The sequence below is a fragment of the Mustela erminea genome, chromosome 3 (genome assembly GCF_009829155.1).
Source record: "Mustela erminea isolate mMusErm1 chromosome 3, mMusErm1.Pri, whole genome shotgun sequence".
NCBI classification, from domain to species: Eukaryota; Metazoa; Chordata; class Mammalia; order Carnivora; family Mustelidae; genus Mustela; species Mustela erminea.
Genome location: NC_045616.1, coordinates 66,926,619 through 66,948,951, shown reverse-complemented (window position 1 = coordinate 66,948,951; position 22,333 = coordinate 66,926,619). Strand labels below are relative to the sequence as shown.

At 41.0% G+C, this 22,333-nt stretch overlaps 1 protein-coding gene across 3 annotated transcripts in view; it reads left to right on the top strand.

Moving 5' to 3' along the window:
• MCCC2 (methylcrotonoyl-CoA carboxylase 2) overlaps positions 1–20,277 on the top strand; it is a 68,967-nt gene extending 48,690 nt beyond the window's left edge. For 2 of the 3 annotated variants that reach the window (XM_032336032.1, XM_032336031.1), the window contains 8 exons: positions 100–195; positions 4,489–4,561; positions 7,825–7,901; positions 8,860–8,926; positions 11,326–11,482; positions 12,334–12,448; positions 15,361–15,446; positions 18,180–20,277. In XM_032336032.1, the coding sequence (XP_032191923.1) occupies positions 100–195; positions 4,489–4,561; positions 7,825–7,901; positions 8,860–8,926; positions 11,326–11,482; positions 12,334–12,448; positions 15,361–15,446; positions 18,180–18,297 (789 nt within the window). In that variant the 3' untranslated portion in view covers positions 18,298–20,277. The remainder of the gene's footprint in view (positions 1–99; positions 196–4,488; positions 4,562–7,824; positions 7,902–8,859; positions 8,927–11,325; positions 11,483–12,333; positions 12,449–15,360; positions 15,447–18,179) is intronic. The other variant, XM_032336033.1, reaches the window with a different exon arrangement.
• The last annotated feature ends 2,056 nt before the right edge of the window (positions 20,278–22,333 follow it).

Sequence of the window (22,333 nt, the reverse complement as noted above, 5' to 3'; positions counted from 1 at the left end):
CTTTCTTGGATCTTTTATTTTCTTCAAAAGCCTTTTGGCTTATGTGACCTTGAATAATGTCTTCAAATAGGTTAATGTGGTCGTTTTGTATTTCTGCAGGTTACTGTAGAACCTTCTGAGGATCCTTTATTTCCTGCTGATGAATTGTATGGAATCGTTGGTACTAACCTTAAGAGGCACTTTGATATTAGAGAGGTGTGTGGAGTGGAGCTGTGAGCTGTAAACCATGTCGTTAGTCTCTCTATATGTATATGTTTTTTAAAATTCATTTTTAAAATTTAAATTCAATTAATTAACATTTATTATTGGTTTCAGAGGTAGTGGTCAGTGATTCGTCAGTCTTGTGTAACACCCAGCGCTCATTACATCACGTGTCCTCCTTAGTGTCCATCACCCCTTCCCTCACCCTCCAGCAACCCTCCAGCAACCCTCAGTTTGTTTCCTGTAGTTAAGAGTGTATCCATTTTTAAGGTGAAATCTGTTTAGATACCTTCCTACCTAGAGCCTCTTATGGATTTCAGTAGGGAGTGACATATAAGGGAAAGATTTCTTACTAGAAGAGAGAGGGGGATAAAAAGAAAACCTCTTAATGGGTGGAAAGTTTTCATTGCACAATGACGAAGCTTGCTTTGTTCATAAATAGGACTCCCTAATGCTATGCACATGAGGAATGATGTAGGCAACTTCATAAATTTCATCTATTTCTTTTTAGTGCTCTTATTTTGGAAAGTGGAGAAAATGTCAGTAAGTTGTGGAAAGGAAAAAACATACCCTTTTTAGATCAATATGACCTTAGCAGAGATTAGACTCTTGATTGCATTCAAAGACGTAGCTATGGTTACAGATTGCTGACATGGTCTTCCTTGGTCTAGATTGATAATTTTTAGTGCTTGCGTATAGCATGTAGTCTTTTATTTTGTTCACTATTTATATATGACTGAATACTTTCTAAATTAAGAAATAATCTTACTGTCAGTTTCTGTTCCTTCATATTTGTTGGTTTTCCCATTGACTATAAAACTATCTTGTGCTAATTGTGAAAAATTGTAGAAAATGCAGAAAAACATAAAATTGCTTATAATTCTACCATCCAGAGAAAGCAGTGAATATTTTGCTGTTCTGGCTTAATGTATATGTGTACATTTTTATGTAGCTGTGATCGTTTGTGCATGCAAACATATACATGTGTATTTTTAAAATTCTTTCTCCAGTTTAAATTTGAACATTTCTCCAATATTTATAAGTTCTTCTTGAAACCATTTCCATGGCTATGTCCTATTTGCTATAATGATGCCTGGTGACATGGTCGGCGCTCAATAAATATCTATCTGTAGATAGATAGATATTTTAAAGATTTTATTTATTTGTCAGAGAGAGTGCGCACGCACAAGCAGGGGGAGTGGCAGGCATAGGGAGAAGCAGGCTCCCCGTTGAGCAGGGAGCCCGATGTGGGACTCTATCCCAGGACCCTGGGATCATGACCTGAGCTGAAGGCAGATGCTTAACCCAGTGTCCCTTAGTAAATATTTTCTTTGCACGAACTGATGAATGTACTATCCCACCTGTGGATGTACATAGCTATTTACTGAGGCAATAGCCTATATTGGAGGGTCTTAACATTCTGGATTTTTATGAAGCTCCCACTGGTATTTCACTTCAGCAGGGTGACTTGGTTTACTGTAAGTTATAGAATTAGGATTTTAGCTTGCCTTTTCCGTTAACAATAGGCATAGACAGTCTGATACTTTCAATCTGATAAGTTTGAGAAATGAGTTGTTGCAGAGAGCCAAGTTTTCTATATGGGTAAGAATTCATCCTGTTAAGCATAAATACTTTTTTTTCATTTATGCAACAGTGTTTATTGAATGTTTGGTCTGTGAAGATGCTGTTTGAGGCACCAAGTGTACAGAAATGAGTAAAACAGTTGCCCATCCAGGCCTTCGTGATAGTTCCATGTCATTTAAATGGAGATCTTTCTACAAAGATAGACTTTTGCCTTCTTAAATAGTTTCCGGGACTTTCTACCTTTTGCTCATTTATAATGATAATGTATTACATTTTTATATAATTGCAAGTAAGTCTTATATGGAGGTCTTACTAGTATATGGAGCTAGAGGATAGCACTGAAATGCTCATTGGAAAACCTGGCTTATAATCCTTGTTTCCCTAATCAGTGGCACTGGGATTGGACCTCTCTGAACATCTCTTTCCACTTCTAGAAATAGGTATAGTACCAAAGGATATGTCTGCTTCCTGAAGTGTGACTCTTTGTGAAGTTGAGTTAATACATCTTATGTGGCTGGGTGGTGGGTATTGTAAAGCAAATAGGAGATAGTTTCATAATAAGTGGCCCTAGTTTGCTGTGCTCTTTGAGGGGCTTTATTTTTGTGTGAAAGAATGGTAGTTGTTTTGTGTTGATTGTGTTTTAGAAGGTACAGTTTTGGAGCTACAAAGCATTTAGAACAGATAACTTATATTCCTATTACATTATCGGACCTTTTAGGAAAATAAAAAATAATTCCAAGTACGCTCTTACTTTTTGGAAAGAATGATACTGGGAGGCATTCACTCATTGCTCAGCCTTTGCATGTTACAAAACAAGGCTTTGATGTGGTAAACAGGGAAAAGGAAGTTTGGACTAGAAAGAAAAATGGTGTGTATCATCTAAAATAGTTTCTGAAGAAATTTGAAATATGTTTGGAACTCTTTGAAATGGTCTTGATGTATATGATGAGTCCCAAGGATAAACTATTTCATAATCACTCCTTTTAGATTAGGTATGTATATATGCAGGATCAGATTCAGAATCAAGGAACCTTTATTGAAGTCTTAACAATAATAGCTACTTTTCAGTGAGGGCCAGGCAGTGTGCTTTAGTTAGCACTTTTTAAGTGTTATCTCTCTCTCTCTTTTTTTTTTTTTAACTTTTTTAGGTTTTTATTTAAATTCCAGCTAGTTTTCACAGTGTAATATTAGTTTCAGGTGTAGAATCCAATGTTTCATAGTTTCCATACAACACCCAGTGCTCATCACAAGTACCCACCTTAATCCCCATCACCCATCCAGCCCATCCACCACCCACCTCCCTCCATCAGCCTTCAGTTTGTTTTCTCTATTAAGAGTCCTTATAGTGTTTTCCCCCTCTTTTTTTCCCCTCCTCCTGTGTTCATCTCTTTTGTTTCTGAAATTCCTCATATAAGTGAAGTCATATGATACATGTCTTTCTCTGACTGATTCACAAAGCATAATACACTCTAGTTCTATCCATGTTGTGGCAAATGGCAAGATTTCATTCTTTTTGATGGCTAAGTAATATTCCGTGTGTGTGTGTGTGTGTGTGTGTGTGTGTGTGTGTGTGTGTATGATATCTTTATCCATTCATCAGTTAATGGACATTTGGGCTGTCTCTGTAGTTTGGCTATTGGAGATAATATTGCTATGTGCATGTGTCCCTTCAAATCAGTATTCTTGTATCCTTTGGGTAAATACCTAGTAATGCATTTGCTTTTGCTGGGTTGTAGGGTAGTTCCTTTTTTTTTTTTTTTAAACTTTTTGAGGAACCTCCATACTGTTTTCCAGAGTGGCTGCCCCAGTTTGCTTTCCCATCAGTGGGATAAGAGGGTTCCCCTTATTATTATTATTTTTTTTTATGAGACTAATGCTTTACCTACTGTACTAAGAGGTACCTTATTATTATTTTTTAAATCAGTTGAAAAAACTGAGGCTTGGGATTTTAGGTAATCAGTCTATGCCTCTAGTTTCTCAGCAGTAGGCCTGGGAGTCAGAGCTGGGTCTTCATCTCAGCATTATTTTTTTTTTTTTAAGATTTTATTTATTTATTTGACAGAGGGAGAGATCACAAGTAGGCAGAGGGGCAGGCAGAGAGAGAGGGGGAAGCAGGCTCCCTGCCAAGCAGAGAGCCCACGTGGGGCTCGATCCAGGACCCTGAGATCATGACCTGAGCCAAAGGCAGAGGCTTAATCCACTGAGCCACCCAGGCACCCCTCAGCATTATTTTTTTAGGCTTATCACATCCTCACAACTTTTGTGAAGTCTCTCTTCACTGTGAGAACTGAGACTTTATCTAGGACATGCAGATGCTGTGCGATTCCTTCGTTTGGAGGCTAAGTCTCCCGACTCTGAGCCTATATATACCATGCTTTGTGGTTGAATCCTGGACCCTTTGCCAATCTTTTGAGCAGCTTTTTAAATTCTGAGTCCAGCTCCCAGCCCTCATAGTCTCTAATGCTTCTCTGGCCTGTAACATGGTGCTGTAGCTCTTACCGTGTGGTATAAAACCAGGGCCCGGACTAATGCCAAGGCCTTAACCACACATAGAAATTGAAATTTCTAGTGAGAAGACTCTCTAGGGTGAAATGCTATGAAAGTGACAACTTAACAGTGAAGTTGTTTCCCTTATAAATAACTTTAATGTAAAAATTGTTTTGTAATATAATCTCTCTGGACTATTGTTATTTTTCTTCTTAGGTCATTGCTAGAATCGTGGATGGAAGCAGATTCAACGAGTTCAAGGCCTTCTATGGAGACACATTAGTTACAGGTATAAAGGCAAAGAATCGAAAATATGAGCATTTTCTTTCTTTCTTTCTTAAGATTTTGTTTTTAAGTAATCTCTACACCCAATGTTGGGCCCGACCTATAACCCTGAGATCGAGAAGTCCTATGTTCTCCTGACTGAGCCAGTAAGATGTCCCTGAACATTTTCTATTGCTTTGAAAATAAATGTCATGACATGAGCTCATGAGCTCATGTCATAAGGTATTGATGTACTTCACGTGAACTTTGTTACTTGGAGTGGTACAAGTGTGTGGGTCTATATTCAAAAGTTGTTTTGTGAAGGTCATGTGTAGCTGAATGGCTTCATAGACCCGGGGTTTGCAATGATGACGGCTAGATGCTGTGGTAAAGGCCCTTGTCTGAGACTTGGTGGTCTTCACTCTATAAAAAGCTTCTTATTGGGGTGCCTGGGTGGCTTAGTCAGTTAAGTATCTCTTAATTTTGGCTCAGGTCATGATCTCACGGTCATGGGATCAAGCCCCATGTCAGAGTCTACACTGGGCATGGAGCCTGCTTAAGATCCTCTCCCTTCCTCTCTATCTGCTCCTTACCCCACTTCTCTCTCCCTCTCTTAAAAAGCTTCTTATCAAAGCAAAGTTAGCAGAAATATTTGTAGTTCTTTTTGTTCCTCTGGATAATTTGTAATAATTTTGAAAACTTCAGCACTGTTTCCATGGTTCTATAGTCTTTAGTTCTGCTAGCAGGTTTTATATGGTGTTAAGCCTCCTACAAGGACATTGAGTGTGTTACTCCTTCTCGTAGCCTCTGTGTAGGTCTGATGTTGAATCATGTAAATACGAGATTGAGAATACAGGACAGAAAACCAAATCTGAAAAAAAAAATATAAGGCTGTTTATAAAAGTTCGTTTGTTCATCTGAAGTGTTGAGTTTGTAGGCTTTTGAAGAAAAGTATTTGAAACATAGATGCTAGACCCATAATAATCTGTCTTGGAAAAATGACAAAATGAATTCTGTGAATTTTATTTGGTCTTTTGAAGGCTAGAAAATATAGTAAGTCACCTGAAGACAACATATCAGAGTAGAAACAAAAGTGGAACTCACTATAAAAATCCAAATTGCAAATATATGTTGAGGCTTAAGGATGAATCATACTTTTCTTCTGGTTTGATTTATGTGCAACAAAAGGGTTCACACTGGGAGTGGAATTTATGTTTTTGTATTGAGGTGTTTAAGTGATTAAGAGCTTTTTGTTTGATATATATTCAGGATTTGTGACCAAATAGTTCAGGATGTAACCTCTTGTGCAGCAGTTTGAAACAAGTCAGAGCTGTTTTCTGCTTCGTTCCCCAAAGACAGATGGGCTGTCCTGGTCATCTCTTTTTATGAATTTACCCCTTACTTGCTAAAAGACTTGTGGTACCTTTGTCCCCTAGTATACTAAGGATAACGTAGTTCCTGTATCCCTTCCTGACTGTATTGGAATTGAGATAAGACTAGGGAAAGGAAAGGTATTTGAGAAAGAGAAGAGGGGCATGGGGGCTGGTGAGAGGGGGAAGTATTGGGGAGAGGAAGAAGGACAGATTTTTCTGAGGGTCAGGTTCTCTGGCCCCTCTGAAGAGTTTTCTCATACCTCCACACTTGCCTTATGTAAGCCCTAGTAGTTTCTCGGACATTTTGCTTTCCTGTTTGGCCCGAAGGAATTTGGTGAAGGCACTTCCTCTGTGTCCCTAATATGGTAGGGTATGTGGCCTACTTATCTGGTGCTGTGCCTGGAGATCCCAGGCCAGGCTAGGGTTGAAACTCTAGCTCACGGGGCAATATACCTTAGGGCTAGTACCACACTGCTGAGAGATGTGCTAGGTTCCTAGCTGTTTTTGTGGGATGAGGCTGAACTCTGAGTGGATTGCTCAACCTCTGGGGATGGTCACCCTTCTGCATTTCCCTCTGTAAGTGGCAGGGCCATTTAAGATGGATAGCCTAGGCTTCTGGCTGGGGTTTTAGGACTGAAAGACCAAGAAAACCAAGGCAAGGCCAGAGTAAAACAAATTTTTTAAAAACAAATTTTTTAAAAACAAATTTTAACCGTTTAGTGTTCTGGTGTATCAGTAGGTTGACATTCTGTCTCATTCATTAATTTATCTTCAACGATTTTTCGAGCACCTGCTTTGTGTCACATACCAGAGATATCTCAGCAGCGGCCTGTGCGTCTGGAGCTTGAAGATAGAGTCCGGTTCTGGGCACTTTGGTCATGTGCTTTCTTGGACCCACTTCAACAAGCACAGTTCATTGACTCTTGGGTTCCAAGTCTTTGACACCTGTTTAGAGTCCTACGCAGGCTTATTGAAGTTCAATCTGGGGAATCTCTCTCTAGCCAAGTTTTTCAGGTTTGCAGAAACCTCCTGAAATTACCTCAGGTGTCTCCCTCACATAGTCTTATCCTTCCTTTCCCTCTCCCTTACTTCTCCATTATGTCTGTATGGATGGTGGGTATTTGCAGTGGGAGCAGGAGTGGTGGTGAGAGCCATTCTTCTAAGCTTAGCTGCGTTTGTTACTGGAAACTCACAACCCCCAGGCTTGACTGTGTTCCTGCTTTTGAAAGCAAGTCTGCTTTTGCTGAGTTTATCCCCTTTACCTTGAGGGCTTGTCATCGCCACAGGCATTTTCAGGTAAGCCAGTCACCTGAAACTGGTGGAGAGCTCTCAACGTGGGCCTTTTAAGGGCTCTCCGTCTGTGATTCGTTCCATTTCAGAATACCCTCTGTCTGGTACCTAGTAGGGCACTTGGGCATACACTACAGGAACGAATGGGTGACACTCTAACCCCATCATCTTACCAAACCAACCAGTCAGACAAGTGACAACTTTACACAGAGTGCACTCAAGGAAGCACAACACCCAGACTCCCGATACTTTTGAAATAAAACATTGTGACCCAAGCCGTTCTTTTTTTTTTTTTTTTTAAAGATTTTATTTATTTATTTGACAGAGAGAAATCACAAGTAGATGGAGAGGCAGGCAGAGAGAGAGAGAGGGAAGCAGGCTCTCCGCCGAGCAGAGAGCCCGATGCGGGACTCGATCCCAGGACTCTGAGATCATGACCTGAGCCGAAGGCAGCGGCTTAACCCACTGAGCCACCCAGGCGCCCCGACCCAAGCCGTTCTTTACCCTGGACAAAATCTCCACATTTTAACCTTTCATCTGAAGTTAAGGAATGTATAACTGTCTATTAGCTGTGAGTTAAAAGCCCTCTGAAATACATAAATATTTTTTTCAATTTTCTTTTGAGGATTTGCTAGAATATTTGGATACCCTATAGGTATCGTTGGAAATAATGGAGTTCTCTTTTCTGAGTCTGCAAAAAAGGCAAGTACTGTTAAACATGTTTCAAGATTTTCCATTTTAATTTAAACATAATTGGCTTTGAAGGCCAAGTAATGGATGAAAGTTTATTACATAAAAGCTTTAAATATTTAACCAGATGCCTCAGCAGGCAGAGCATTGTGTACATGCATGTGAACATATCTGTGTGTGTGTGTATGTGAGTGCTTGAACAGTTTTTATGGAGCTTTATATTAACCTGTTTTATCTAGAGCACTGTTTTGGTTTTATTTTTATTTTAATTTTTAAAAAGATTTTACTTATTTACTTGTTAGAGAGTGAGAGAATGAGCACAAGCAAGGGAAGCAGCAGGCCCAGGGAGAACCAGGCTCCCCGCTAAACAGGGAGCCTGATGTGGGACTCGATCCCAGGACTCTGGGATCACAACCTGAGCCAAAGGCAGATGCTTAACTGAGCCACCCAGGCATCCCAATTAGAGCACTATTTTAAAAATCCAGTGTTTTAATACATTATATGTTAATAAAGAAATATCTAGGGTTTTAAAAAGTTCTTATAAGATACATGAATTATGAATGCCGTGGATGACATGTACATAGCCTAAGACTATGAGAATGCTTGTTTTGGAAGTGTTTGTATTCTGTTTTCTCTTAAAGTGGAAAACTAAGGAATTATCTTATGCTCAGGAATTCCCATTGACAAGCAGTTCTTCTCTTCGTTTCTTGAGTGTCACTTGCTGTTCCACATGTTAGTGATTGACTTCACCCCTCCAGCTGTGTGCCGGTGCTTACACAGGCAACTGCAAAACAAACGTGCTACCAGCACAGTCACATGTCCCGCTGGCCATCGGTCCTCATGGTGTGTTGTTACTAGCCAAGCACAGGGCGCTCGTTCTTAACGCTGACCCAACTATGGTGTTTGTAGGATGCACGATGGGTGCAGATTCCTTACCCCTCTTTAAAAAGTTTATCTTCTTTGCTGTTAGGGGGCTCACTTCATCCAGTTGTGCTGCCAAAGGAATATTCCTCTGCTGTTCCTTCAAAACATTACAGGTAAGAAAATAGCTTAATCAGTTTTGTAGCATTATTCCAGAGCTGCACTGTCCAGTATGACTCCAGTATTGGACAGTATAGACCTAGAATACTTCTGTCGTAGAGGAAAGGTCTAGTGGATACTCTGTAGGGTCAGGAATCAAATAGATGAGAAGTTTATCCATATTTGGATGAAGCAGTTTCTGAGTTCCACATATCACGGTCAGATGGCCTCCCTTTGCCCATCCACATGGATACCTGCCCCTCCAGCAGCAGGACAGCTGTGTTCTCTACCAGGAACACTCTCTGATCTCACTCTGAGGGCGTTGTCTGACCCATCATGTGTCTGCTAGCACTTTGTTTTCCTTAAAGGATTTCTAGCACATGCTATGGTTCACCCTTTCCCTCATCTTTTCCTGTGTAGTTAATTCTGCCCAAAGCGATATGTTATAAAAGGTCTCTTCACTCCTTTTCACTCCTGAACGGGTGTCTGGGGATTTGAGTTTACACTCCACAAAGAATGGTACGCTCAGTATCATCTCTCTGGATTTCATGTTTCACCGATGATCATAATAGGGTGGATGCAATGATTTTTGAGGTTTTTCATGATGGTAGATTTCTTTTTCTTAGAATTCTAGGATTCTACTATTTATATTGTATGTTGCACTTAGATATGCTGGTGAGCTGAAAACCGCCCCCCCACCCCATCTTCTAAGTGACCGTGGTTATTTCAGGGTCAAAGGAAGGAGGGCTCTTAATTAGTTGTTAGAATCAAGCAAGCCTTCACAAGAAAAAGGAGTTTGGCTCATGGTGGGCAGTAGGGCTTTAAATAGCCCTGTTGCTAAGACATGTTTATCTGGTGCTGCTCTTAAGTTTATGATACTTGGTTAGATGAGTTTTGAGAGGCGTTCTATCCAGACAGCAGCCTGAGGGGGTCCTATGCGGCAAGCCTGGTAATAGGGCAGCTAAAAAGGATTCTGAGGCTTCACTAGTCCTGGGACCTTGTTTCTAATAATGGTTCATGGTTTCTTAACCACCAGTAGAGCAAACCTTTTTCCTGAAAGATAGACCTACATTTTTGGTTTTTGGTGTCTGTTTGGGTGGGGCAGAGAGCCGAGGTTGGGTTTGGTTTTGCAACCTTGCATTTGAGGGACTTGTTGTGACATTCATGGAGATATGTATGCAGAAGGCAGTTGAATAAATCTTGAGCACAGAAGACATGTGTTAGCTACAGGTGAAAATGTAGGCATCGTCAGAATATGGGGATGTTATTTAAAGCTGTGGGAAGAGATAAGAACACCCCTAGAGAAGAGAAGAAAGCTCAGGGACAGTCTTTGAGTAACTCTGATTTCTTTCATAGAGATGAGAGTAGAGGAAGGAAGGGAGCACGATGACGTTGTTTCTAATGCTGGGAAGGATTAGAGAAAGACAAGTGAGGGGTCATAATCTTTTTCAAGGTGGAGTCATCTACAGGGACTAGAAAGGTGGTGGGGTTCTGGGTGAGGAAGCAGAGCTTGAAGATAGCTGCTCCTTGAGATGGCTACTGTGGAAGGTTTCACGGAGTCAGGACAAGGCAGAAAGGGGAGCTCTGAGCTACGTGAGGGCCCTGTTAGAGGGGTCCCAGGGAAGCACATTGCACCCAGCAAGGGTGAGGGCTGTCCTATCAGTACCACTGTATCTGTAGCTCTTATAGGCGTCTCCTAGAAATTGAGTGGACTCGGATGACTCCATGGCTGAGCACTTGCAAAGCAAAAATAGTGACAGTCAGGCAAGTGAGTCTATGGGTGGGGAGGGAGCCACATGAAGCTTGACTTGGGTTTTGTGAGGGAAGGAGGAATTTGCCCAAGGCCCAGAAGGCCCAGTAGGAGTGCAGAGCATTTTCAGCAGAGCCGGGAGCTTGAGGTAGTAGAGGAAACCTGTAATTGTGGACAATTTTTTCACCTGGCTATTGAGTCACTGGCAGGAGCTCTTAGCATCTATGAAACATTCGTCTTTAGTTCCTCAGAGGTGTAAAACAGCATTTCAGAAGGAGCAGTTTCTGTATTGAAGCAGGTCCGTGAGTACTAGAGGCCTCACAGTTGGGCTTGCCACAGCTGGGTCACATGCTTTCATCACCACATTGCTGTTCTGAGAGCATTTCTTGAAGATAAGTTTCTTGCATCTTTATCTCACTTGAAGATCTTTATGTGCATCCAGATGACCCATTCTAAGGAAAATTTTAGAAGTGATTAGGAGCAATTTTATTTGATCTTTTAAAGCACACTTTTTGGGAGATAGATTCCACATATAAATATGTTGTTACAGTGAGAGGCCTTATAGTAAAATATAGTTGGCAGGATGTCCTTCACTTACCATGTTGGGCTTGACTTCTGCACATAAATCCCATCATCCAGAGGCTTTTTTTCCCCCCTTTCTTTTAGGATTTATGGTTGGTAGAGAATATGAAGCTGAAGGGATTGCCAAGGATGGTGCCAAGATGGTGGCTGCTGTAGCCTGTGCCAAAGTGCCTAAAATAACCATCATCATTGGGGGGTCTTACGGGGCTGGAAACTATGGGATGTGTGGCAGAGCATATAGGTAGGTGGTTTTCATGGTTTTCTCTGAAGGAATCTCACTTCAAGTCTAATATGGTCCATTTGTTATGGGTCTATTTGAAACACAGAATGTCATTCGCACATCTTGATCAGTGATACCGTAGTTTGTATCATCTGGAGGAGTGAAATGAAGTTTAAGGCAAAACATGCTACTTGGAAGATATCCACAGTGGGAATCAGGAAATATTTTGAAATGGCTGATAACGAAAATACTACATGTCATAACTTGTGTGATGCAGCCGAAGTCTTGCTTTGAGGAACATGAATAGTAGATGTAAATAAATAAATATATATATATTTGAATGAAAAGAAGACCAAAAATCAATGAGCCAGCTCAGGAAGTTCGTAGAAGAACAGCGTATTAAGCACAAGAAAAATAGAAAACAGGACATTATAAAGATGGAAGAATCAGGGAAGTCCAGAGTTGTTTGGTTTAAAAAGGTTAACAAACTTGATGATCTCCTAGTAAAACTAAAAAACGAAGCAACAAGGCTTTATATTATATCAGGAGTGGAAAACAGAACATGAGCACAGGTAATAAGGGGATATTTTGTATGTTTTTGGGCCCATTAAATTGAGATGAAATGGAAAAATAAAATTATCAGAACACATCACAGTCACCTGGAGAACTTAGAAATCCTACTCTGTTCAGGCCACACCTCTGGAAATTAGCCTGGGGTGGGTTTTGAGCATGGTTTAAAAAAAAAAAGAATCCTGTAGTAATGCACAGCTCGAATGAAGAACTACTAATTTAGAAGATAAACACAAGTCTGTGAAAATCTCTGTGTTGTACAGTGAATTAACTTGATCTTTTTTTCCTTTCTCCCCTCATAGCCCAAGATTCCTCTACCTTTGGCCGAACGCTCGCATCTCAGTAATGGGAGGAGAGCAGGCAGCCAATGTGTTGGCCACAGTAGCAAAGGACCAAAGAGCACGTGAAGGGAAACAAGTAAATGTCATTTTTTCTGCTTCTCTGGTTTGGCTTTTACCACTGACCACTCTGGAGGCAGGGAGCAGTGCGCCCAGGACCACTCTGTGTTCATAGGTCAGGGTCTCACCCCAGGGCCTGGCTTCACTTAGAAGATGCTGACTTCTAGCAATATTGATTTGCATATGCTCTGTCCCTCTTCTTAAAGCCACGTAATTTGAGGTCCCTTCTTATCATTTTTCCAAATCTCCAAGAAAACACTTCAGAAACTATGCCTGTGAGGGCCCGAGGCAGAAGGATACTTGGTTCTTTGTCATTTGCAGTTAGTGAGATTTAAAGAAATGTGATTTAAAGAAATGTGATTTTTAGGACTGAAAGCAGCAGAGGTTTTTTTGTTTTTTGTTTTTTGTTTTTTTCAGTTTCTCCTCAGATTGGCTTTGAGTGGGAGAGCTCAGTCATCTAATTGAGAAATGAATAACATTAAACTGTGCAGAGATAAGTGGAGGAAAACAGAGAGGTCACTAGCTGCTTGATGAAAGGCAAATCAGCAAGCGGCTGCTTTTAGTTTTGCTGCATGTTAATAAGGGGCGCTGGAAGGGATTAGTTTTTAGGTCTCATCAGTAACATCAAACAAATAAGGACTCCACAGGGTACAGCATGCTCCCAAGCTCCAGAGAAAATTTACATGACTCAGAAAAAATGTGGTTCTTGCCCCTTGCAGAGCTGACATTCTGGGGGGCTGACGACTCACAGTCTAAGGGTTGAGTGAACAACAAGGTAATTTGTCAAGACAGATTCTTCACTGCAGGTTTTTAAAATGGATCCTTTTGTGTGTGTCTCAGAGATTCTTCCGAAGTTTTGCATTAGTTTTTTTTTTTTTTTTTCTTTTTGTGAGAGAGAGAGTGCACGCGTGCGTGAGTGGGTGGGGGGAGCGGTGCGGGGGTGGTGGTGGGGCGGGGGGAGAGAGAGGATCTCAGCAGCTTCTCTGCCGAGTGTGGAGTCTGACTCAGGGCTCAGTTCCATGACCCTGAGATGATGACTTGACCCCAAATCAGGAGTTGGAGACTTAATTGATGGAGCCACCCAGATGCCCCTTCACTAATTTTTATTAGTGAGAACTTATGAACGACTATTTTGTGTAAGCACCAAGCCTTCAGGTGACTGGTGCGTGTTCTTAGAATCGGTCAGGTGCGCTGTTGTATCGTAACAGGGCGTAACATGGAGGAGGCCTTCCTTGAAGGCTCACTTTCCTGCCATTTTGGGGTCATCTGGTCAGCTGTCTAGTTGGTGGGATGGGGATAAGAGAAGCGTGGAGGGCAGGCCCTACCTCCCTGAATGCCTCCCATGCGTGCCCCATGTTCTAAATCATCTTTTCCAAGCAGCAGGAACCCTGCACACCTAAAACTGAGGTTTCATATTCACTTCAGTATCGATTTGTAATAAAGCAAAATGAAAGGTTTATTTGTGTGTGTATGTTAGGGGTGGCAGGGGTATGAAGTTCTACTGGGTACATTTTTAAAAAGATTTTATGTATTTATTTAGAGAGGGAGAGAGTGTGTATCAGGGGAGGGTGTGGAGGGCAAGGGAGAGAATCCTCAAGCCGACTCCACGATGAGTAGGGAGCCCCCGTGGAGCTCACTCTCACAACCCTGAGACCATGACCCCAGTCAAAATCAAGAGTCAGATGTTTAAGCAGCACAGCCACCCAGGCTCAGAGGAGAGGCACCTGCCCCTCTACCTGATATTTTGAAGACTTACCCTTAACTCAGTGGTCTCTTACTAGATAGTTGTTCTTTGGTTAATTTGCCGTACAGATCCATGGATTTGTCTGTTTTTCTATATGAAAGGAAAGTACAGAATTTTAGTGGTTCTCGCTCCAAATTCTTTTTTTTTTTTTTTTCACAATTTTGTCTATTTATTTGACAGAGATCACAGGTAGGCAGAGAAGCAGGTGGGGTGGGGTGGTGGTGGGGAAGTAGGCTCCCCGCTGAGCAGAGAGCCCAATGTGGGGTTCGATCCCAGGACCCTGAGATCATGACCTGAGCTGAAGGCAGAGGCTTCAGTGCCCCCCCAAATTCTTGACATAAAATAATATTAAACTGTGAAAGTACATAAAAGAGGTTGAATTTATTTGAAATAAGTCATTTGTTTTTGGTGTGAAATACCTTTTTTCCCCCCCAAAGATTTTATTTATTTATTTGACAGAGACACAGTGAGAGAGAGAACACAAGCAAGGGGAGTGGGAAAGGGAGAAGCAGGGAGCCCGAAGTGGGGCTCGATCCCAGGACCCTGGGATCATGACCTGAGCCGAAGGCAGATGCTTAACGACTGAGCCACCCAGGCGCCCCTGAAATACTTTTTAAGTTGAAAATACTTTTCAGGCTTACAAAATTAGTTTGCATAAAGATGTTTACACCTGAGTTGTCACTTGTTTCTGGCAATACTGGTGGGCAAGCCACTAAGTTTTTAATTAGGGTAAAACATCTCTCAGCAATTTGAGTTTATTCAAGTTGTGGTTGTTGTTTTACCCCTTTAAGCTTTAAAATTTTTTGAATCTGGCTCTTTTGAATGAAAATTCCCTACTAGTCCCCCTTCAGCAGAAGCTGCTAAATATAAGGTTACCCTTTCATTACACTCTGTAATTCTCATCCGTTGTTGGACGCTGCTAGATTACACGATGGATGATGCCTTATACTGAACAGCTTCAGGATGTCTCTGATAAGGGAGGTGTAATGGTGCACCGGCGTGGCACTCCCATCTCAAGTGAGATCCTGTGTGTGAAAGCATCTCTTGTAATCGCTGTTATATCACCAAAAAGATGTTGGTTGTAACATCGTTACTCCAGAAATGCTTACTCCTTTATTCATGAGGTTCTCTTGATTGGATCTCTTGTTTTACTGCAGTAGACGTACTCATGGTCCTTTTTCTTTCAGTTCTCCAGTGCTGACGAAGCAGCCTTAAAAGAGCCCATCATTAAGAGATTTGAAGAAGAGGGAGACCCTTATTATTCCAGTGCAAGGTGGGAACCAAGGAATGACCACCTCCCTCATGCGCTCAATCTGGGCTGTGTGGGCGGCAGCCTTACAGAGATCTGGGCGGTTGGGTTGGTCCAGCTTTCATGGGATCCACAGCAGAATGTTCAGACACACTGAATTTCATATTGTTATCTCTATAATGGGAATGTCTGCTGAAATAGCACCCCCTACTTCCAGGCTGGGCTGTGCACCCACCACCATTGGTCTTGATTCTGCAACCCTCCCCCCTTTCTTCCTTATCCCGATTATAGGGGAAGTGTCTGGGCCTACAGGGGCTGAAAAGTTAAAGAGTTACCTGGCTGTGTCGTTTTCAGGAATTTGTTCTTTTACCATTTTTGCTTCAATGTGTGGATTCCTGTCATTCCACTCTCTTTGACTATTTCCTATTTACCCCATTTTGAACATGAGATTGGTGGGACACTCGTTGGCATTGCTAACAAGTGTGCGTCTGCATTCCGAAGGAGAGTACTCACAGCCAGGGTCTCTGTGTCAACACCAAGTAATCACCTCACACGCCACTGCAGCTCTTGGTTCTGTTTGTTTCTTACCACACCTAATGAGGTAATAAATGATCATGGCCTGCCCAGGCTGGGAGACGGGCTGGCGTGTGTGCCTTCAGACCACTGTTCTCAGCAACTTTAATGTTCTTCATTTGGAAGAATAATCTAAGCTTCCTATCCTCCTCTTATCCCTTAGGCAGATGGAATAAAGCAAATAACTATTTGTGTCTTTTAAAATTGGGTTACGCTGTGATTTATGTCATTTACTGGTGAAGGCAAACTGGAGAGGAAGGAGAAAAGAAAATAACAAATTAGAATTCATTCAGTCATCCGAACATAACTTCTGGGACAGGCCCTGCTCCTAGCACTGGGGGTACAAGGGTGGAACATACTTATTTTCAAGACCATAATTATTTCAGAATAAAAAGAACACTACTTGGCATCTTTAAAAGGCCCCCTTCTCTTCTCACTAATACATATTTTCACCAGCAAGTTTGCAGTTATATTTCGTTGTTGTGGGTCATTGATTCATTGAGTTAAGACCAAAGTATTTCATAGTCTTGGAGACAGAAACATTGTCTTGTTTACCATCACTTAAACAGACTTCTGTAGTAGCCAGTAAAAGCAAAGAGGAAATAGAAAATCCTTAAAAAAGGTTTAAGAGAAAATAATAAATTATAAGCTCATCTACAGTTTTTTAAAGCTTCTCTGTAAGATCGTGAATGAAATTCACAAGGACAGTTGAAATATTAAACTTCGAAAAATAGTGAGCCATTAAGATTTTCAGACCTGGCTAAGTCATCTTTTGGGAAAGACTGAATCCCTTATTATTTTCATGCTTACATCAGTATTATTATTTAAATGGACTGTATTCAAGGCAGGAGAACATATGGCCCAGATAGATTTATCTTTGGAAATAAATATTGTAAGCCACAAAGGTTTTTCTGTTCATCTGAGTACACGTAACCCTTCTGTTGAAACACTTGGTGGCAGGGGACAGCAATTTTCTTTCCAAGATGAAAGGATTTTCAAGTCAATTTATGGTCCCTTCCTCAGGTTTAGTAAATCTCAGCTTAACAAGAAACTTCGGTGGTCTGTTTCAGCTCTGCCATGGTTGGACTTGTCTTTTTCAGAGAACGCTTTCTTTATCGCTGCTCTGACCTTCTGTGTTTCTCTTAATCCTTCATCTTATAGGTGCAGCATGCCCGTTTTCTTCTGCTCCCTTCTTTTTGCAGTCCAAACTTTTTCAGGCATTTGATTAGTTCCTCTTACCTGAAATGGTCTTATTCATGGCCATCATGAAGGAGGCCCTGGCATTGCTGTGCTCCCTTGATTCTTCTGCTGTTGGCTGCAGAAGGGAGTGTAATCAATTGACCTGGTTATACGTGACAAGGGTGGCCTTCCCTTATTGGCTGTTGATACTTCAGGGTCCCTATGATGAATGTTTTATGAGCAAAGATTTGATTCATGGTCTGTTGATATAAGTATGGTTTAATAATTGATGTTCTTGTCCAGATACTGCAGGCAGTTTGTTTAAAGAAAGCTGAACTGCCACCTACTAATGACCTTTAAAAAACAGTATTTCTCATTCATTTTTCTTTATAAAATTGAGGTTGTTGGTGAAAAGCAAACGCATTCCTACTTCAGAGTTTCTTTTGTAAGCAGCTTAAAGCAATTACTTTTTTTCCTATTGTAGCAAAAAATAAAGGATTTCTATTGAAGGTATTTTATTAGCCAATGTAGTAATTCAGTAATTGTCATTATTTCTTAAAAGTATGGGAGTTTGGGGGGAATGCACCTTTTCCAGTAGAGACTTTGGTTTGAGATTATTATGTGGGTTCCTGGGCCTTTCCGTATTAATAACAGGAACACATCAACTTGTACAGTTGGTTTGGCAGAAGAGGAACAGAAGACATTTTCCTGAAATATGTAAAAACATTTTAAGATCAAGGAGTATTCTGAGGTTTCTTGAAGCAGTTCCCAAAGCCATAGCTCACTCTGACATTCTGTGTGGGCCTGGGATGAAAGTCCTGTCATTTTTCTCTCTCCTTTCCCCTCCTTTGAAGGCGGTTTTGGTTGTGAGAAAGTAGTACATGCGAGCTCAGCAGTAGATCCCTCTAGGACCTGAAGAAAAACCTCAGTGTTTCTGGACGTAAATTGTGTAAATGGTTCTTTGGTGATGGATTCCTAATGATTTATGTTTTGTTCTTTTACCAGGCTGTGGGATGATGGAATTATTGATCCGGCAGACACCAGACTGGTCCTGGGTCTCAGTCTTAGTGCGGCGCTCAACGCACCAATCCAGAAGACTGACTTTGGCATCCTGAGGATGTAACTAGAATCCAAGGCATCTTCCATGGGACGTGCACCAAAAATGGATGTGCTAGTAGCCTTAAAATTTTAGACTTTCCCAACATGTGGCTGTTACAGTGAAATTGTTTCCTGAACAGAGTGCATTTTACTTTTCTACCTTAAAAGAAAGTGAGGATATTTATTTGATGTATTTTAATTCTCTGTGCATTTTCTTAGAGAAATTTTTCTGCGGCCCAGATTTACAACCCATAAAATGAAGAGAATAACTTAGTTAGCCTTTTTAACCACATGTAGTGTGAAAAGTCCCCTAACCTATAAATTCCAGGATGATTGTGGTTGTTCACAGAAAGTTGTTTTTCCACTGAAATGATTGCTTTGGTGATTATGCACGATGCTATTTTAACACACACAGTTTTTAAAAACATCTATTACTTTGCCTTTCAGCCACCATCCTGCTCCTTCCCCTAACAGTCAGACTTGCTGTTGTCTGCTCTGGGGGCTCCCTTTTCTCCCCATCTCTCTTCATCCCTCTCCTCACTGACTTCCACTGCCGAAGGCCCTCTCCAAGGTTGGCTTCCATGTTGCTGAAGCCAGTGGGTTCTTTTCCGATGTTACGGGACTGAATTCTCTGCGGCACGAAGAGCAGTTGAACGCTTGTTCCTAGCAGTGCTATCCTTAGCTTCCAGACTGTAACTCTAGGTTTTCTACCGAACTCTTTGGCCCATTTTGTTCTGTTCTGTCTCCTTTGCCAGGCCCTTTTCCTCCACACATTTCTCTCCCACCCCCTTCTCCATTTGTCCTGATTTTTCATTAGTAAAACATAAATAGATTCTGATTCCGAAAGATATAAAAATAACATGAATGTATCTCCTCATTCTTTTTTAAAAATTGTGGTAAAATATATATAACACAAAATGTACCATTTTAACCATTTTTAGCTGCACAGTTCTGTGGCATGAAATCCAGTCACACGGCTATGCAACCGGGCCACTGTCCAGCTCCAGAACTTTTCATCTTCCAAACTGAAACTCTGTTATGAAACTCCCCGTTCCCTCTCCTCAGCCCCTGGCCCTCTCTTCATTCTTAAATGTGGGTGTTCCTCATGGTTTGGTTTATTCTCATCAGGTCATTTCAGCCCTTATGGCTTCGGTTGTTGTTTGAATGTGGATGATTCCTGCATCGACACTGTTCTCCCTGAGCTCCAGACCTGTGTATCTTAACAGGTCTACTGGATGTCTGCACCGATGGTCTTATAGGAACCTCAGATTCAATTGTCAAGGTCCATTGATTTTGCCTCCTATCTCTTGAATTCCCCATTATTTTTGTCTTTCACTACCGTGGGCTTTAGAAGTGGTCTCCTACATCCAGTCTTAGCTAGTACTGCCTCTCTCTTACTGTGAGATGAAGATGACCATTCTAAGTGTGCATCTGGTATGTTCCTCCCTTGCTTAAATGTCTCACTGGTTCCGTGTAGAAGTACCAGACCCCTCATGCTCTCTAGGACCACGATCATCACATCCCTTCTTCTGTCTCATCTATGATTCTTCCTCATGCTCAGTGCTCCAGCTGTTCTAGATTTCTTATTTCTTGGACCTATAGAGTCCTTCCCACCTTGGGGTCCACCACCCAGAGTTCCCTCTGCTGGTACCATTCTACCTTCCCTTAAACACTTACCTTTTTGTCTCTTTGACTCCCCTGGGCTGGATTAGACACTATGTGCTCTTGTAAAGCACCAGCCACTTTCTCTGTGTTACATATATATGAGAAACATAAATATTTCTTTAATATTGGCCTCCTGCTAGAGTGTAAGCTCTCTGAGAGCAAGGACGTGCTGTTTAGCCTGCATCTCTAGTCCCTAGCACTTGTAGGTGCTTACATGTTTGTTGAATGGATGAGAAAAACCAGATTTTAATTGATGTCTTCAGACCACATTACAATGAAGTGATTGATTATATCCTCTAACAACTGTCCAGTGCTTTCCTAATAAAATTAATATTTCAAACATTGTGTGTGATGTTCAATATAGGCAGCATTTGTGTGCCAGAAATCAGTTTAATTTTTTGACATATGTACAGGTAAATGCTCACAGTTCAGAGATAGGCTGCATTTTCAGAAGGATGTTGGACGAGGTCATTGAGAGGACGTCCCCTCCCTTTTCCTTGGAAAGTCCCTCCCCCCGTTCCGCCCACTGTTCCTTTAGCGGTAGCCATTTCAAGAACATAGCCTTCAGAGAGTAAGGAATTGCTGAGACCATCTGAACACAGTTAAGGCCTCTTGATAAACAAGATTCTGGCCCACAGGTGTGGAGATGATCTCATGTTGTGGTCGCAGACCATGCTCCCAGAACGGCATTCCCTTGGTTACTAGCTTGGAGTGGCTTGCTTCTCTCTCCTGTTCCTCCCTTGGTCTCCCAGTTTTCGAACCAACAAAGGGACATGGTAAGCATTTTAAAATAGTAAATAATATTAAAGTTTCCGCTAAAATTTACGTCCATGTCAGAAAACAATTTTTTTTTTTTTTAAATCAAGAGTAGGTAATAGTTCTTTGCTACTAATCATCAACAAATCAAAGATTGTAGATTTTTAAAGGAGTGTTTTTACCTCTCTAAAAATTGTTTTCTTTAAAAAGATCACCAGCACCACCAGCACCACACTTAAAATAGTTAAATTATGTTACAGAGTTTATCTAAAAAAAAAAATTGTTTTACCAAAATGGGAAGCATTTTCGTCTGCCCCCTCCCAGCTTTACTGACACATAACTGACCTATCACAGGTAAGTTGAAGAGGTACAATGTGGTTTAATACACGCCTATTGTGAAACGGTTATAGTGCGGTCACCTAACACATTTACCTCACAGAACTTTTTGTTTGGTAGGGAGAATGTTTTTGTTTTTCTCCATTTCAGTTCTTATAAATGAGAATTGCAGCCCGGATAATAGGAGTAACTTCGAATTTTAGGACTTCTGCAGCTACTTAATCTAAATTAGCTACTCTGAGTACTTACAGAATACAAGAGATAAAATTACATGTACTTTTCAGTTTTCAAGGAAAAAAAATTCAATGTTTTTATTTTTTTTTAACACTACCAGTAGATGTTATTGAATATGCAAGTAAAAGTTATTTGCCAGGTGTGCTTGTTTATGTGTAAAGCATAACTATAGAGGCTCGTATGACATTTACAGGGGTAGGTAAATAGCAGGTTTTTCCATGATTTCCTAAGACTTTTGGGGAGAGGTCACATAGTCCTTGTTTGTTCTGAAATGTGTTCGTTGGTGTCTTGGGAGGATGATTACTTATTATTCTATCCAAAGCCATTTCTTACAAATCTTAATTACTGGTTCTGAAATTCAGTATTTAGAAAAACAGCAAGAGAATGAACTAGATAATCATGGTCTCTGGTTATTATATCATTTCTTTGCAAATGTGAGAAATTACAATCAGTATCTAATAATGACATGTTTTTATTGTTTTAACAAAAAGTCGTGCCACTGAACACTTAAAAATGTATTTTTAAAAAACTTAATGTGTCTCAAATTCTCTTATATATAGAATCAGAATGCTAGGGGTAAAGTTGCTCTTGGAGCTAAATGTAATTTATACTTCTGACCTTTTTAGGCAAATGTACATTCCAGGTGAGGTCTGTAGTCAAACTAATTGATAATCCATTCTGAGACACTTGGGAGGGAACAGGGCCTGCTACGAATTGCACTGGGGAAACAGGTGTGAGCAGATTGGGACCTGTGGTTGCTCTCTCTAGTTCATTATCCCGGAGTACCGAAGGTTGTCAGGTTTCAATATCTCCTTAAAAGCCACTCTTCCAGATAGCTGCTTTGTAACTTTTTTATGGCTTAAAATAATACAAGCCTATTCTGTTCTAGTTATGAAGGTCAGAAGTCTAGAATCAAGAGGTTGGCTGGGCTGTGTTCACTCTAAAGGCTTTGAAGGGTAAATCGATTTCCTTGTCTTTTTTAGCTTCTATAGGTCGCCTGCCTGTTTTGTAACTCTGATTATAGATTTCAGTGTTCTGTCAAACACATGGTATGTGTTAGCATTCTGAGA